This window comes from Mus pahari, chromosome 8 (genome assembly GCF_900095145.1).
Source record: "Mus pahari chromosome 8, PAHARI_EIJ_v1.1, whole genome shotgun sequence".
In the NCBI taxonomy this organism is placed as follows: Eukaryota; Metazoa; Chordata; class Mammalia; order Rodentia; family Muridae; genus Mus; species Mus pahari.
In genome coordinates, this window is record NC_034597.1 from 61741554 (window position 1) to 61759623 (window position 18070).

At 48.6% G+C, this 18070-nt stretch overlaps 1 protein-coding gene across 2 annotated transcripts in view; it reads left to right on the top strand.

The window, feature by feature from the left end:
• Window positions 1–17276, top strand: part of Gfra2 (GDNF family receptor alpha 2) — a 90081-nt gene extending 72805 nt beyond the window's left edge. For both annotated transcript variants that reach the window (XM_021203035.2, XM_021203036.2), the window contains 5 exons: window positions 5879–5988; window positions 6677–6817; window positions 7894–8066; window positions 15955–16008; window positions 17049–17276. In XM_021203035.2, coding sequence (XP_021058694.1) covers window positions 5879–5988; window positions 6677–6817; window positions 7894–8066; window positions 15955–16008; window positions 17049–17171 — 601 coding nt within the window. In that variant the 3' untranslated portion in view covers window positions 17172–17276. The remainder of the gene's footprint in view (window positions 1–5878; window positions 5989–6676; window positions 6818–7893; window positions 8067–15954; window positions 16009–17048) is intronic.
• The last annotated feature ends 794 nt before the right edge of the window (window positions 17277–18070 follow it).

Genomic DNA, 18070 nt, shown 5'->3' on the forward strand with positions numbered 1-18070 from the left:
CTCCTCCTCCTCCTCCTCCTCCTCCTCCTCCTTCTCCTTCTTCTTCTTCTTCTTTTTAATTTTAACTATCAGAGACCCAGCTAGGTTAAAAATAAAATGATTGATTGGTTTATAAAATGAAACATAGAAGTGATAGTGTATCCCAGGGAGCAAGGGAGGAACCCTTCCCCCTCTTCCTCTCTCTTTTCTCTCTCTTTCTCCTCTCTCCATTCCTCCGTTTGCACCCCCCCCTCCTCCTCCCTTTCTTTCTTTAGATGGCTGTGTAAGTGTTCTTAATGTGACCCTAAGAACGACATGGACCTGGTATGTCCGTGCTCAAGCCTGGACAACCAGGAAGCAAATGATGTTCTTTTTTTGCCTGCTCCATCGGGAGAAGCTTAGTCAGGACCCCCTTTTGGACCATAATGGCCAAGAGAAAGACTCTGACACTTGATCCAATCTGGGCCAGGCATCTCCAGGTTCCAGAAGGTGTTGTTTATACAGTCGATCCTGAGCCGTTTTCTCTTCTCGGGAACACTATACCCTTCCATGAAGTGTTCCAGCGTGGTGACATTCACAGTTACCAGTGCTGGTGATGCTACCGTTCTGATTGGCAGGCCCCCAGCCATGGCGTACAACTACAAAGTGGGACCCGTTGGCTTCCAGTCTAGCCACATAGGAGCTGCAACTTAATAGTTGAAAGACGTGCAAACCAGAAGCCTTGCATCGGCCAGCATTGGAACAGTCTGGGGATGGATCCGACTGAGAAATTCACCTCCTGTGTCAGTTTCTCTGTGATACTCAGACAAAATACTTGTTAGAAATAGCTGGTGTGTTTTCTTTGGTTGGTGGTTTAGTCCCTGGGAGTTCTGGGGTTACTCGTAAGTTCATATTGTTGTTCTTCCTATGGGGCTGCAAACCCCTTCTGCTCCTTGGGTCCTTTCTCTAGCTTTTTCATTGGGGACCCCGTGCTCAGTCCAATGGATGGCTGTGAGCATCCACTACTGTATTTGTCAGGCACAGGTAGAGCCACTCAGGAAACAGCTATATCAGGCTCCTGTCAGCAAGCTCTTGTTGGCATCTGCAATAGTGTCTGGGTTTGATGAATATATATGGGATGGATCCCAGGTGGGGCAGTTTCTGGATGGCCATTCCTTCAGTCTCTGCTCCACACTTAGTCTTTGTAACTCCTTCCATGGGTATTTTGTTCCCCTTCTAAGAAGGAGCAAAGCGTCTACACTTTGGTCTTCCTTCTTCTTGAGTTTCATGTGTTTTATCCTAAGGCTCCATGGTCCCTTTAGATAGCACCAGTAGCTGGAGAACATGCATTCCACACACAGGCCAGTGGGGACCCTTCAGATCCAAATGTAGCTCTCCTAAGCAGACTTGTAAAGGTGTGGTAGCCTGGGCCAAGACAGAATGTCACTAATAAAAGACAGGAACCTGTGTCATTTTCTTTTGGATAACACCACATACAAAGCAGTCATAAGGGCATGTCCCTATAACTGTGTACTACACGTTTCTTTGGATGCAGGAGTGTGTGTGTGTGCACATGTGTGTGCATGTCTGTGCATGTATGTGTGTATGTGTGCATGCACACATGTATGCATGTGTATAGAAGCATGCTACTACAGTCCTCCTAGGGTTTCTTTCTTCCACATCTGGGGCATAAAGCAGGAGCATTTAAAGCTGAGGCCAGAAGGCAGGATCTGAAATGTACCCACAAGCCCAACTCTGCAGCTTGTGCAGATTGCCACACTTGAGGCTCAGAGCCTGCCATGCCAGCATCTGGTAGTGAGATTCCCAGCTCTGCTGCAGCAATTTCAGTCAGGATATGTTTGGGGCGGAGCCTAGAGACTTTGCATGCCTAGCAATTTCTGGCCAGTGATGGTGCTGGTCATCCATTCACTACACTTTGAGAATCACTTTGGGAAGTGTGCTGTGTGGGTTGCTTTCTGCTTCCCAGCTCTGCTTTTCTCCTCTGACCAGGGCACCTGTGGTAGCAGATGAAAGAGATAGGATGCCCCAGGGTGGGGCAACTGAGGGCGGGGAGGTAAGAGTGGGTGGGTGGAGGAACACCCTCATAGAATCAGGGGGAGAGAGGATAGGATAGGAGGTTTCGGAGGAGGGGAGTACCGGGAGAGGGGATAACATTTGAAATATCAATAAAGACAATATCCAATAAAAAATATCAAATTGAAAAAAAAAGAGATAGGATGCCAAGTAAAATTTGAATTCCAGATCCAAAAAACTCTTTTCTAGTGTATGTCTGAGATGTAAAATAATAATAATAATAGCAATAGTAATAATAATAACAACATTGATCTGAAATTCAAATGAGGTGAACATGCTGCATCTAATATGGCCACCTTTTTATCAAATTAGGGTCAAGTGTCTCTCTCTTGCTGCCTCCATGTGATTGAATAGGCCACAGCTGTTGATGAACCAGGCTCAAAGAGGGCTCATGATTTTGGGGCAATCCACCTGCTCCCCTGAGCGCAGCTAAGAGGAATTTAGTTTGTGTGCATTCCAGCTCTCTCACTGGCTCTCTGCATTCTTCTCTCTGCTTGTCTGCCTGTTTTTTCTTTCGGTGATTTTTTTTTTTTACACCATCTCTTTTCTGGGGGGGGGTTAGGGGGTCTTAAATCTCTGAAGTGGGGGACTGATCCGGGAAAGATCAGGTCTTGGCAACAGAAACAGAATCCAAGAGACCAGTGATATCCCAGGATCTGGGGGATGAGTGACATTTTGCCTAGAGGAGGTGGCGATCACCAACTGGCACCCCACATATAATGGTTTGGGCTGGAGTGCTCGTGTGGCTGGTTCTCCTTGTGCTGGAGTTGGAGTATGTCAAGGGCCTGAAGGAAACTGACTCCACTTGGTCTCTTGTTCTGGCAGAGGAAGCTCGCTGCTGTGGGTTTATCACAGATTGAGAGGCAGAGAGAAACTTGAGCAATCAAAGGCCTCCTGGAGACTTGGACTTGGCAACCTTCTAAATGGCCCCATTTGTCCCCTTTGCTGCCAAGCTGCCTTTATGCTGAGAGTGGCTAAGATGACAGCAGAAGGCCTGACTGCCTCCCTCCCGTCCCTCCCCTCACCAACTGGCATCCCAAATCCACATCCTTTACTCTGAACAGTATCACGCCTGGGGTTCCTGACACTAACCGCCAGACTTCGTTGAGGGCAGTAGGCTGGAGCCACATGAGACTGAGATGGTGTTTTCCCTGTACATTGCCCTGGGGGCCTGGCTGTGGCGGCTCTGAACACAGTTCCTGGTTTCCAGAGCCCCTGCTTTTTTCCCCCTGCGTTCATCGTGGCATGGGAAGGATCAGTGGATTCAGGAGGACAGGGTCTTCCTGGGTTCCAGCCAGCGGCCTCTGGAGCCCTCCCTTCTCATGACATGCTCACATTGCCCACACAGGAGAAAGTGGTGTGTTTCTGTTCTCTGTGGGGTCATGAAGAGTCATTTCCTGTTTGCACTTGCCAGGCAGAGTGCTGAGGGAGGAAACAGTAAAGATGATGATTCCTATCTACATTGGGAGCTGCTTTGTCCAGTATCTCTCACCGCTTTATTGAAGCTCTGGGCAAGCGTAGCTTTCTACTTAAGTGGGGACACTGAGTACCAGAGACGTAGCCAGTGAGCCCCAGGTCACACAATAGAACAAGAGCCTGAGCACCATCATGTGACAGATGGTTCTCCCAGCAGCTGGACCGGTATCCTTCTTGCCAGCCCAGGAACCCCTCTGGCCACAACCCTTGGAGGGGTCTGTACTCTTTCACCTTCTGTTCTCTGGCTTGCACCATCACCCCCACTTCTCCTACAGAGACTGGCTGATCTCTCCTTTGCTAGTGAAATGTCCTAGATCTCTCAAACGCCATTTTTCATTTCCTCCCATGTCTATTTCCACTTCTTCTCCAGCCTTTGAGTTGGTGATTTTGAGAGGCTCCTTGCACTTCGAAGCCAGACAAAAGATACGCAGTGTTCCTAGCATTGTGTGATCTTGGAGTCAAGCTTGTTAGAGAGGACAAGGCTGTTCTGGATGCTGGTGGCAATGGGAGCAGTTCAAAAGGCTTCCAACAGCTACAGGTCTAGCTGGAACCCTCAGCTCAGTTCTGAGCAGTTGATGTTATTTGTAAGGCACTGAGAGGAGAGTAAACTTTTACCAAAGCCCTGTGCCGTCATCAGTGGGGTGGCGAGCATGCTGCCTTGAACATGTCACAGGGTTCCCTTCTGATTCCATATTGACGTGCTTACTGTTCCCACCGTGACTCTGTCAGTCACACGCCAGGGGATAAGCTCCATCCATGATTATTAACAGGGTCTTAGAGGATATAGATAAAGAAAGAAATAAAGTTACCTTGTCAGCAATGGATGTTCTTATTGGGAAGATCAAAGCAATGTCAGCAAGTCTCTGTGCTGTTGAGTTGCCTGGTCTAGACTTTCTGTGTGGTTGCATTGAGAAAAAGGACACATCTACATGATCATGGGAAAATAACCTCCATGTTGAAGGTTTCGGTGGCTTTGGGGATGCTGGAAGTAGGATGTAGCGTCTATATATGCCCACATGGAATTGAAATGGATGATTACATTTCAGTTGAGGGTGTGTTTAAATAACCCGTAGAGAAGCTGTTTAAACAGCTTCATACAGAAGATGGTAAACAGTGGTTGCTCACGATATAGGATTCTACTGGACCTCCATTCTGCCTTTATATTCTCCTATTGCTTCCTTCTAGGGGGAGATTTGGCCAAAGTGGAGTATTTGAAAACCCCACAGTGTCTCCCAGGGATGTACCAGAGTACCAGAGACCAGATAGCTTATGGCAGAAACAGACTCTCTTATAGTTGTGGAAGTCAGAAGTCTGAGGTTGAAGTGTCAGTGGGACCATGCTTTCTTTGTGCTGCCAAAGACTGAGAGGGACTGATGAATGCGGTCACACAGGCAGGACCCTTCCCTGTAGGGGGTGATGGTTGCCTTAGACAGGATAAGGGGGAAGCCTCCTTAGTCCAGGCTGATGGAAACCTCTGTGGCCAGAGCACTAGGACAAGAGGGAGAAGGAAGGGAGCTAGCTAAGGCTGTGACTTTGTGTCCCATTCAACCCTGAGGCTGGGTAATGAGAAGAGGCCTGGACCAGCTCCTGGCTGAGTGTGACTGAGCTATGCACAGGTGGTTACAAAACCATGTCACAGGTACTGATGACAATGGGTGATGGCATGCTAGGTCATGAAGAGAAACATTTAAAAGGTGGCTATGTCTGGTAAGCTGGGGAGGTAGGGACAGGGGCTACCTGTTGTCCTGCTCTGTGATGATGCAGGTGAGAGTCCAGGTGAGAATGAGGAGATGCCTCACCCTAAGGAGACCCTGCCTTCCCTCCGAGTTCTGGCTTCTTCGAGCTACAGGCTAGGGCAGGGACCATTAGATTCACTTTGGGTTGGGGAGAGCAATGTGTTCCAGGATATGGAAAACATTCTTCAAGGTTTTAGCTGTCAGGAAGTAGAAACTCGGTCCCTGTCCCAGAACTGGATACTGTCGACCAGCCCCGCCCCGCCCCCTGCTTTTCTGCTTTAGAAAACGTTTAGAGAATGTTTCTTTAGTTTTGCCCTTTTTTGAGACAGGTCTCACACTATGTTGCAGGCTGGCCTGGAACTCACTATGTGACCCAGTTTGGCTTCAAACCCTTCCTTTTTAGTCCTCTAAGTGCAGGTATTACAGGTGCACAGCTTGGGCTTTTAAATTGCACTATGCCCAGCTCCATAGGTCTCCCAACACTCTCTACTCCCCCTTTTCCTGGCTTCCTCAGGTTCTAGGATCTGCAGTGTGGAGCCCCAGGCAGTGTGGAGGAGGCTGGAGCAGGCTGCCAGACTAAACTGTTTCCTCCTTGGGTCTTTTCCCAACACCAGGTCCCGCCTGGCAGACTTCCACGCCAACTGTCGGGCCTCCTACCGGACAATCACCAGCTGCCCTGCGGACAACTACCAGGCATGTCTGGGCTCCTATGCTGGCATGATTGGTAAGCCCTGCTTACATTTTCTATACTTTCAGTAGTTTCTTCCCTTACCCCCACCCCCAGTCTCACTGGGGTAGGGTTTGCTGCAGCCCAGCCCAAGGCTGTTGGGAGACTGACAGCAAAACCTTGCCTGTGGCAGATTCAGACAGAGCGTCTGGGGAAAGGGGGGCTACCTCCTTATCAGGAGGGGCCCTGTGCCTTTGTTACAGGGCTTTGGAAATTAAGCTACAGCCTTCTAGGTACTGCTAATGAGTCAGTGTGGAGCTTCCACTAAAGAGTGGTTAATGCCAGGTGAGAAAACTGATGCTTAAGAGAAAATTGAGTTCCTTGACCAGGTTCATTCAGTTGGCAAATGATAGCACTGAGATCCAACCCAGGATAGGAACCTTCAACTCCTTGATTCTAGAAGAATCACGCTGCACGTTTGCAAGGTAGAAAGCAAGGCAGACTGAAGGCAGGGTGGGAGCTAATGGGGTCTTTTTTGCCCCTCTGATGACAGAGTCTGGTGGTTCTCTGGGCCTTTGGCCTTTCTGTTCCTGGTGACCTCATAGTCACCAGAGGTAATTGTGCTCAGAGTTAGGATTGTAAGTTAGGGTGTTTGTGGTTGTTTTTTTTTGGGGGGGGGTGGTGGTGAAAAACTTTGTCCCATTGTGCCTATGCATCATCTTTCCCTTCCCGTTCTCTTTCCCAGGGTTTGATATGACACCGAACTATGTGGACTCCAACCCCACAGGCATCGTGGTGTCTCCCTGGTGCAATTGTCGTGGCAGTGGCAACATGGAAGAAGAGTGTGAGAAGTTCCTCAAGGACTTCACAGAAAACCCATGCCTCCGTAAGTCTGAGAAAACTTTCCCATGCCTCTATGTCCCTTCTGTTCCCTACCCAGCATACATTTTTGCTACCTGGGAGGGAACCTAGAGTGTGTCTACCCTCGTTGTTTTCCTCTCATTTTGTTAGGATGGCCAGTGATACCTATGTGGCTTCTGCATCATGTAGGACTTTTTCCACAGACCTGAATGTTTGAGCTCTTAGGGATTTCATACTAGAACTGTCAATGGGATGCCCAAGTCTACCATCAGAGTCCCTAAGCCCATGCAAGGTCAGTGCAGAAGGACTTTAGTTGGCTGTTCTGACAGCATCAGCCAGTTTCTCTTGGAGACTGGGTCTTCTCCTGAGGACCACAGGCACCATCTCCATGTACTGGCTCTTACCTATTGGAACTGAGGACTGGAAAAAAAAAGTCATTTAACTACTGATCAAAAGGCTGCACGGAGAGGAGGTCCCAGTCAAATGTAGCCTTCCTTTGGTCTTTCACAGTCTGATTCCATCTGTACATCTCTCCCTGCCCCCTTCGCTTCTCTCCTTTCTTCCCTCTGTTCATCTGTCTTTTTTTCCTTTCCTTTCTGTTCAGGAATTCAGAGATAGATCCCAGTGCCTGTCATTAAAGGACATGTAGCTAGATGGAGGTAAACTGCAGAGTCATGCGTGATCCCAGGACAGATGGAAGTTGTAGGGTATGGTTCTCTGTGGTGTCTGAGTTCAGACACCCAAGTCCTCCTGAACAAGGGAGGACTCAAGGCTTCTCAGAGGCTGAATCTCTTGAGGATAGCTTGGTCAGCTGAACTGGCAAGGAACAGCGGATGCTCTACTGTGACAGGGTCCCAGGTATCCCGAGAAGAACATAGACTGAGGAGACTGCCTGGTCTAGCTCTCCTCTTCCATTTTTCCTTACCAACTGGGAGATCATTTTAAGTCTGAAAGAAGCCTTAGCAAAGTCAAATTCTAATATCCTACCATTTCGTCTTCAGTTTCTGGGCCCTTTTGGGAGGGCAGTGGTTAGGAATAAGTTCAACCAGGCATGACGGAAGTGGGTTCTGACTTTGCTGTTTCTATCTGTCCTCTCTCCAGGGAATGCCATTCAAGCCTTTGGCAATGGCACAGATGTGAACATGTCTCCCAAAGGCCCCTCATTCCCAGCTACCCAGGCCCCTCGGGTAGAGAAAACTCCTTCACTGCCAGATGATCTCAGTGACAGTACCAGCCTGGGGACCAGTGTCATCACCACCTGCACATCTATCCAGGTGAGGGGTGTGCCTCTGAAGCGTGGGAGCTGCAGCTTGGGATGGCTTAAGATCCAGAAAACATCATGGTGTCAGACATGTTATGGGAAACCACTCAACTGGGGCCACTGAAGGAACATTGAAGGTTCCTTGAGTTTAGGAGCCCAAGGGGTAGGGGGTTAGGAAAGAACTTTTTTCATCCCTTTGTTAATTTAGGTATATTCTTTGATAATATGAAAACACCTGTTACCTAACAGTATTGTATCAGATATACTGGGGCACAAGAGAAATGTAATAGTTACCATGCAGCTCCTGTCTGGTAACTGTCAGCTAGTTTGCTGATAATTCTCATCCCATTGGATTCACAATGAGGTGACAACCTTCCTATTCAATATTCAGGAAAATGATCCAGAGGTCTTAGGTGATATACCTGTGCTGACTGTTGGTGACCTGAATTTTCAAACCTTCATCTGACTCTAAGACTTACAGTGTTCATCTGTCCATCCATCCATCCATCTGTCTATCCATGCACTGTAGCTTATAGACTCAGCGCATACTAGGTCTTATATGAGCTTATAGGGAGACATTGGTGAGCGAGGTTAATACTGCTTGGGTTGTATAGTGTACTGGCTAGATTTATGTCAACTTGACCCAAACTATAGTCATCTAAGAGGAAGAAATCTCTTTTGAGAAAATGCTTCCATAAGATCAGGCTGTGGAGCATTTTCTTAATTAGTGACTGATGGAGGATGGCTTAGTCCACTGTGGGTGGCACCACCCCTGGGCTGGCGGTTCTGTGTTCTTTATAAAAGCAGGCTGAGCAAGCCATGAGGAGCAAGCCAATAAGCAGTACTCTTTCATGGCTTCTGCATCAGTTCCTGCCTCCACGTTCCTGGCCTGCTTGAGTTCCTGTTCCTCACCTGGCTTGATGGACTACAATGTGGAAGTTTAAGTCAGATCAACTCTTTGCTCCCCAACTTGCTTTTTGGTTATGCAGTTTCATCATAGCCATAGAAACTCTTAACTAAGACATACAGTCTTTATGGCTTTGATGGCCAAACTGTGACATCCTTCACGGTAATAGCTTATCTGCTAAAGAGGTTGACCCTATGCAGGAGAAGTTCAGTGCTGCGGCATGAGCCCCCACCCAAGACTCTTCAGTGCCTAAAAACTCTACATCTCATTATTGCTTTTTAGAAAAAAATTAATTCTTTACAGTCATTGTTATCTGTAACCCTGTTTGTGTATGATGTATATGCACAGGTGCACGTGCCATGGCACGTATGTAAAGGTCACAGGACAACTCTGTGGAGTAAATGGTCTTCTTTCACCACTGTGTGGGGTTTTGCTGCTCTAACTCAGGTTGCTAGGCTGGCACCTGTAGTGGTTCTGCCATCTTATGGACCCCCATTCATTGGTGTGTGTGTGTGTGTGTGTGTGTGTGTGTGTGTGTGCACGCGCGCGTGTTTTAGGTTGCTAAAGCATCCTTACTTAGTTTATTTTTTTTTTCCCACTTAAAACATGGGCTTTCACCAGGCTCTAGTCTGGGGGGGGCGGGACTTGTCTTAATCCTGATTTCATTCTAGAGGAGATGATGGACAAATTGCTTGGGAGATGATGTGAAAATGCATTGTATACTGAGGCTTGCTGCCCAAAGACAAGGGTTAGGAAACTCTGGGGCCGTGGTAGGGGTGGGAGGCTCATTAGCAGGCGTTCTTTCAGGCATAGCCCCAGGGCTTGTCATCCTGGCACTCATTGACTAAGTCACTGCACAGAATACCAGGGACAGTCTAGACAAGGAAGAAAATCAGGTACTTAGGAGACACCGGCACATAATCTCTCCCTAAATTCCTGCTCAGAAATGCAAGGGGAGCACCTCTGAATCACTGATTACTATCTATTTATTGAACCCCCTTCACCCATGCCAGGCTGCTTTGTCCTGCCTCAGCTAGGGGCTGGCCTGGGGGGCTTTACTTCTTCCCATTCTACAGCCTTCTTATGTTTATCACTCTGCTAACATACGATATCTTTGATCTATGACTCTATGGTGGTCTTGATGAACTTGGGAGTTCAGTAATATATGACTACAGAAAGAGTCCCTGAATGGGGGCAGAACAGGAAACTCAGGTTAGGGTTGGGAAACCTATGTATTCCAAAATACAGCTTGGAAGAAACAAGATTATATTTCCTATTTATTTCCCCTTGTCTATCTTTCCTTCCTTGGGGGAAATTCAAGGAGCCCCTAGAGCCTGATGGGAACCCAAGGTGTTATCTAGGTGTTACGCCTTCATGGATCCTTTAACATTCTTCCCCAAAATGCAGGGTCCTAGGGTGAGCCATGACCTGTTTGTGACCTCCTGGCCACTTGGTGGTTGAGCAGGGGCAGGGCCTCTGGGCCTCTAGTAGCCTTCTGCTTCTTCCCTTTCAAGTCTGCTCTGGCAAAAAGTGGATGTGGGGTTGAGATCTTGTATTCTAATTGAAGGCCTGCTGAATAGGGATGCAGGAATGCTACATAGCATAGGGAGTCCTGAGTTGGTCCTTTGTCCTATGTCTTTGATGTAGCCTCAGGTTCATTCTTAGAAACAACCCAACTCTGGCCCCCTTTATATGGCTCTCTGGCTCTGGAACTTTGAGAGCTTCTGATATGTTCTGAGGTGGTCTCAAGTCTCGAGATCTGTCCATATCTGATCCTTGTGTGAATGTCCTTGCCTTCCCCCTCTCCACTCCACTGGTCTCTGGCTGGGAGGCAGGCCTGTCTTAGATAACCAAGGTCTTTGTTTCTGAAGTCTGAGGCAGGAGGATGCCCTATCACAATTATCTTGGACAATTGAAAAGAGGACTAAAGGATGTTGTAAGACCCTCACCTGATGCCTGAAGTGGGCCTTGCACACAGCACATTTCTGTCTTTACTCATCCTATACTCTAACTGTATGGCTCTTTTCCCCGCGCCCCAGTCCCATAGGAGCATGGGACTGGGGGACCCATTAGCACATGTCTTCATCTGTTCAATAGAAACTATAACTCTATACTGACTCCTGAGACTGAGAACTTTAATCAGCCAGTTCCCTGTTCCTCATAACAGTGGGATAGACAGGAGTCCCATTCAGAAGATTGATCTACTTGGGTTTAGGATTGGAGGGCTTGCCTTGTGTGGCCGTGGAAGCTGGGGACGAGCCAGCAAGGGAAACCTGCTGCCAGGGCTGAGGAAATTAGATGGGCATTGAGTTCATAGTTTGGAGTTAACAAGGGTGTGGCAGGCAGAGGGAAGAGCTGAGCTGATGACTTAGGGTGTTTGCATATTGTCCCTGTGCCATAGGCAGCATGGTAGGAAGCTGTGATAGTTATTCTGGCTGCAAAGCCTAGAACGGTTTCCACTGACCCTTTACTGAAAAACATTTACAGACCCATGGCTTTTGAGCTCAAAGAATTATGGTTTGTCAGGACAGGGAGTGCTGTGTTGGAAGGGGTGGGTCCTGTACACATAGAATAGGCAGAAAGTGGTGGACAGTGAGATCTTGACAAAAGTGGGCCCCGGGGCTATGTGGGATCTGCTCGCTCGGAGCCAAGATCACAGGAGTTAATCTGACAGTGGGTGGAGATCGTTTGGCAAGGGAGAGATGCCGAGAGTCAGGGAGGCCTGCTGGAAGATTCTTGTGATACACTCTTATTCACAGGCTTGAAAAGAGAGAGTGTGTAAGTGAGAGAGAAGGACAAGGGCTTGAGGTTGGGGATGGGGCCTAGGACAGGAGTAGGGGTACAGGAGAGAGCTGGATGGCTCTGTTTGCCCAGCAGGCTGACACTGGGTCCTAGTCACCAGTATCTGGGCCAAGCCAGAGACTCATGGGACTTCAAGACTTGGCTTTGGGAGGTAGCCTGGGGACTTCCTGGGCAAAAAGGACCTCCCTGGGAGAAAGTTCTAGAGAGATGAAACTTGCAGGTGTGTGACTCCCTCCCTGTGTCACTGGCACCTGCTTCCCACCCCCAACCCTCCATGCTTCTGGTGGCCTTTAGGAGTTAGCTTTTCCCACAAAGCCCCTCTGCCCCCCTTTCATGTAATAAGGGTAGTTATTGGAAGTGCTATGTCTGCCTGTCCTAGCAGCCTGGGCCTGTGTCCTCTGGGACATTAACATCCACAGGCCCTGATCCTGTCCTGTGAGAGGTTCTGAGCAGGGCAGTAGCAGGACTCAGAGCAGCCTCAGTGGACGGCGCAATGGGGTGCGTGTGTGTGTGTGTGTGTGTGTGTGTGCGCGCGCGCGCGCGCGCGTGCGTGTGTGCCTGCCTGTGTGTGTGGTTGTGTTTGTGGTTGTGTATGTGTGTGCCTGCCTGTGTGTATGTTTGTGTGTGTGTGTGTGCATGAGGGGGGGGAATGGGCCCCCCTCTTGGGATTAAGGCTGCCCAAAGACCCTTGTGTATAAGCTTTTCTGGTTCTGTATAAGACCCTTGAGGCAGGGATGATATTCTCTTTTGTTTGCCTTTATTTATTTTATGTGTGTGTGTCCATGCCACGTCACAAATGTAGACAAGTTATCAGAGAACAACTTGTAAGAGTCAGTTCTCTCTTTCTACTGTGGGGTTTGGGAGATCAAACTCAGGTCATTAGACTTTGTGGCAAGCACCCTTACCTGCTGAACCATCTCAGCCCCGGGGCTGAGATCCTTAAGGAGAGAAGGGAGCAGCCACATCCAGTTAGGGAGGGAGACAGGGAACCTGAGCCTCTGTGTTCTGGTGTTAGGTAGTAGAGCTTCTCTCTCTCTGCTCCTCCTCATCCATGTGCCACTTTCAGAAAAGCCAGGATGGGACCCTCCACCCTGTGGGGCCTTGGGTTAGCTGTTGGAGTCCACTGCAGCCACTTGCTCTCTACTGTTTTCTGGAGCCAGGAAGGCAGAGGTTTTTCTAGCCTTTTGCCTCCAGTGTTGTCATTGTGTGGAGAGGGTAGAGGAGTTCTGGAAGAGAGCTAGATGCTGCCCTGAGATACCCATTGCTAAGTGACTCCAGACTGAAGGCTTATTTGGTTGCACCTGCTGCCCTTAAGGCTCCTTCCCTGTCACTTGGGCACTTGGCTCTTGGGCTCTGCTTCTGGATACAAAACTCCTTTGTTCTGCTTCATGCTTTGTGCTGCAAACAGGCAATCTTGAGATCTGTGGGGCACCCACGTGTGCCTGTGTGCCTCACTTATCTCCCATGAACACCACAGTAGCTTAGTGAGATGTGTACATATGTCTAGGTCATTTTATAGCTGGCAAGACTGGGCTCAGTAAATTTGGTTTGGGCTATGAGCAACCAAGTCTTGAGCCCAAGGCTCTGTCTTCTTGGATCCCTGCTTCTTCTTCTGTTCCAGACTCGCCTGGACCAAGGATTTAGGTCCTGAAGTGTAGACAGTGAATAGGACTAGGCAGGTAGAGAGTTCTAGAGCTAAGTCTTATAGCACATGGGCAGTGTGGGAAGATCTGACAGGTAATTCTCACTTCATGGGTGTGGCCTCTCACAACCCTGGAGTCTACTGTCCTAAGTTTTGAATGATTTTTCTCTTTGGTTGGGGTAATTTTCTGGGCCCTGATCACTCTGGGGAGGGATGTAGGCTTAGGTCAGAGGCCCTAGAAAGCATATGTGTTCAAATCCTATCTCTTCATTTCTGGTAAAGCTGGAGAACAAGGTTCTGGCTTGAGGCTTGGGAACATTCTTGCCTTTTCTTTGTGGCTTGGTCTTGGTGTAGAATCCTGTATGGCCACCAGTGTCCAAGTCTAAGAGCCTGCGTGGGCTACTGGAGCATCTGTCTAGTCACAGTGTTGTGACTGTACCACCTTCAGTAATTGTTCAGTTGAGTTGTTCTCTCAGATTTTATTTTTCTTTAAGTAATAGACTATTTAAAAATAATTTTATGTGAAATTCTAAAATACATTATTGAAACAAACATGGGATGCCTTTCTTTAGTTGGAATAAGACAAGGACCTTGATTTCGAATATACAACCCCCAAACCCAGACACTATTGCATATGCCAGAAAGATTTTGCTGACAGGACCCTGATATAGCTCTCTCTTGTGAGGCTATGTCAGTGCCTGGCAAATAGAGAGGTGGATGCTCACAGTCATCTATTGTTTGGAACATAGGACCTCCAATGGAGGAGCTAGAGAGAGTACCCAAGGAGCTAAAGGGGTCTGCAACCCTATAGGAGGAACAACAATATGAACTAACCAGTACCCCCAAGAACTGTGTCTCTAGTTGCATATGTAGCAGAAGATAATCTAGTTGGCCATCAATGGGAGGAGAGGCCCTTGGTCTTTCGAAGATCATATGCCCCAGTAGAGGGGAATGCCAGGACCAGGAAGCAGGAGTGGGTGGGTTGGGGAGCAGGGTGGGGGGAAGGTATAGGAGGCTTTGTGGATAGCATTTGAAATGTAAATGTAGAAAATATCTAATAAAAATTACAAAAAAAAAAAAAAAAGACAAGGACCCCGAATCCCATGGGGCTGTCTGACTCTGATTTATATGGGTTCCACATTTAGTAAACATTGAAAGGGGGGACAGGACACAGGACTGCCAGGGAACCCCTGAAGGCAGGCCAGGCTTGCCCCTGGTAATTAAAGTAGAAAGTGATGCGGAGTGCAAGTGTATTCCTGGCGGTACACAGGAAGGGCAGATGTGACATGGTAAGGATTAGAGTAGGGAAAGATGCTAGGTGGGCGACTGTGAAGACAGTACACAGCCTTGGAGTTGAGATGACACGTTCTCCCTGCAGTGGCTGCCCAGGGCATGGCTAGAATGGCATTGGCCTTGAAGAGGAGAAGTCCATCTTTGGGAATTCAAGGGCCTAGAACCCAGAGACCTCTAAAGAGAACAGCTGTTGGTGGCTTGACTGAACCAGATCTTGTCACCTGGGGAACCTGGTACTGTGGTCTTAAGCAGGCTTTTTCTGGGTCTGGTTACCCTTGGTCCTCCAGTCTGGATTATCACCACACTTTCTTGGCTTGGGTTTAAGTGACAGCTGGGGCTGTACTCAATTGCCCAGATGCCCAGGGTGATCAGTTACCTATGGTGTCCAAGGGATTATTGATAATTCTGGCCAACAAGAGTGACTTCTGCATAATTTCCTGGGCTTCCTAGGTACTTCTAGTGGCCAGAGTGTCCCCACATTATGAGAACCAAGCTTTTTGAAGTCAAAAGGATGTTCCATGTCCTCAGTTTGTTCTCTTGGGTCTCTCTCACAGTGTTGGTCACAGAGAACTGTTGATTGGAAATATCCTTTGGTCCTGCTGCCAAGTAGTTAGGTCAAGGTAGAGAATTCTGGAGCATTACCAAACCTGCTTTCCTTCTCATCCCTCCCCTCATCTGTGTATTGTCCAGGTGTACACATCTGTTTGGGGTGGAAATGACGAAGCACATTTGCCAGATCCCTAACATGAGTGACAGGCATCACTAATCCATCACAGCTCTCTTCGCTCCTGAACTCAGATGAGGGCTCATAATCTTTTCCACCATAGTTCTCCAGCAGCAATGGCAAGTGACGAGTTGGCACCCGGCAGCCAGTTTTTCTCTGTGGCATTTATTCATGTGCACTTGCATTGCACTTAATAAAACATTTGCTGAGTTGCTGTTAGGAGCCAAACACTGCTCAGGGCAAGGCAAAGGCATGTTCTCTGTCTTTGAACAGCAGTGAGTGGTATTCAGAGATGTAGATGGATGACCACGGAATACTACAAACTGGAGATTGAAGTTTTCTCCAGGAGCCCATAGGAGCCAGGATAACCATGTGGAGTGTTTCAGAGTGAGGGGGGCGATTTGTGCTGCATGGGACCCAGTCATCGCTGTCTGGTAGGAACCCTGTGCTTAAAGGTGCCAGCAGTAAATGACAACACTGGATAAAACCTGGACCCAAACAGCCTGCTAAGCTGTCCTGCTTTCTTTTCCTAGGAGCAAGGGCTGAAGGCCAACAACTCCAAAGAGTTAAGCATGTGTTTCACAGAGGTGAGTAGGGGCACGGGGGTGGGGTGGGTGGTGGTAGTGGTGGTGGATGGGTACTGTTAGAGGAACTGTTGTTTAGGTGAACTTTGAACTTAGAGCCCTTGAAGAAGTTCAGCTGACCCCACTCGGGCCGAATGAGAACTCACTCTTCTGGGGTGGTGTGAGTGTCTCCTGGTGGGTAACAAGTAGCTACTCTAAACTGTCCCCCACCCCCAGTTTCTTCTAAGCGGAATGGGTTGAGTACTTGCTTGACCTTAGTTCTGTGATGGTTACAGGGCATAGAAGTAGAGAAAGACCCAGAGTCTTGAAGGAGCTCCTTGCCCAGGGTATAGGAGTGACTCATAGGCCAGGATAACTTAGGTGAGAGAAGATTCTGCAGGAGGGTAAGGGAGAAGCTGTCAGATGTGCAGGTAGGGGAATTGTGGAGGAAGAGCATCCTAGCAATCAGGAGCAGGGTGGAGGTGACCTTCTCCTCTATCAGGAACTAGGACCTTATGGACCTTGAAGTATCTCTCTGGAATCTTTTTTGTTCATTTGCTGATTTTGAAATACGATTTTATCTTATGGTCCTTTACTGGCATTGAACTCACTTTGTACCCAAGGCTAGCCTTGAACTTATGATTTTCCTATCTCCATTTTCTGAATGCTGGGATTACAAGCCACCTTGCCTATTTTCTTTTTTCCCTTGGGCACACACCCCTATTACCAGTGTGTGTGTGTGTGTGTGTGTGTGTGTGTGTGTGTGTGTGTGTGTGTATATGTGGTGGTGGTGGGGCTACCAGTCCATTTACTGAGATGGCTGGTCATTGCTTTAAGGCATAGAAGAAACAGAATCCAACAACTGCTCCTGTCCTGCCCAGTTCCCCATAGATACAGCTCTGTCCTCGGAGTACCTGGGAGAAGCAAGGGAGGGTCTCTGTGTGGCTAGAGAGGCAGGCTCAGAGCAGTTTTCTGGTGTGTCTTTTTCTTTGTTTGACCACAGCCCTACTGACAGGTTTCTGTTTTCTTTGTATGTGTCTCCTCCTCTGCCTGCCATGGATCAGCTCACGACAAATATCAGCCCAGGGAGTAAAAAGGTGATCACACTTGACTCAGGCTCCAGCAGAGCCAGACTGTCGGCTGCCTTGACTGCCCTCCCACTCCTGATGCTGACCTTGGCCTTGTAGGCCTTTGGAACCCAGCATAGAAGTTCTTCAAGCAACCCAGATACGAACTCCCGCCTGACAAAATGGAAACACACACACACACACACACACACACACACACACACACACACAGATGTATTCTCTCTCTCTCACACACACACACACACACACAAACACACACACACAGACATATTATCTCTCTCTCTCACACACACACACACAAACACACACACAGACATATTCTCTCTCTCTCTCTCTCTCTCTCTCTCTCTCTCTCTCACGCGCACACACACACACACACACACACACACACACACACACACTCCCCTTGCAAAAACACTTTTTCCCCCTACATTGTCTCCGAACCTTTCTCCTCCCAAATTTCTTCTCTGGAGAAGTTTTTCTAAACCAAACAGACAAGCAGGCGGGCAGTCAGAAGAAGCCTGCCCAGAGGTGTCCTACAAGGGGCATCCAGGCACCGAGGGCTCAAGGCTCCCGAGAGACTCTTTTCTCTTCACTGGTGTTTTCTCTCTGGACCAGATGAGACCCTGCTGTGGAAGGGACTTTGCTGTGCCTGGTGTGGGCTGGGGAAAGGACAATTGCGGCTGCTCACGCTGGGGACCTGCCCAAGGGTTCGCAGAGAGTCTTAGTCGGCGAGGAAGCAGGGCTGGCCACAAGGACCTTGTCACCTCTTCCTCTTGGCTTCAAAGATGGAAACGGTTTGCTGCCGTCCCTAGCCCTGATGTGGCCTAGTGGATCTGAGTCTGGGGTGGGAACCCCCCCCCCAGGGCTGCTCCAGGCCTCGGCGCCTGTAGCATGGTGGGGTTGGGAGCTGTTAGGGGAGGTTTCTTTGGGGAACAAGCAAGCCTTGGTTGGGCACCAGCTCCAGGATGCTTCTTCTTCCTTCATGCCCGGAATCT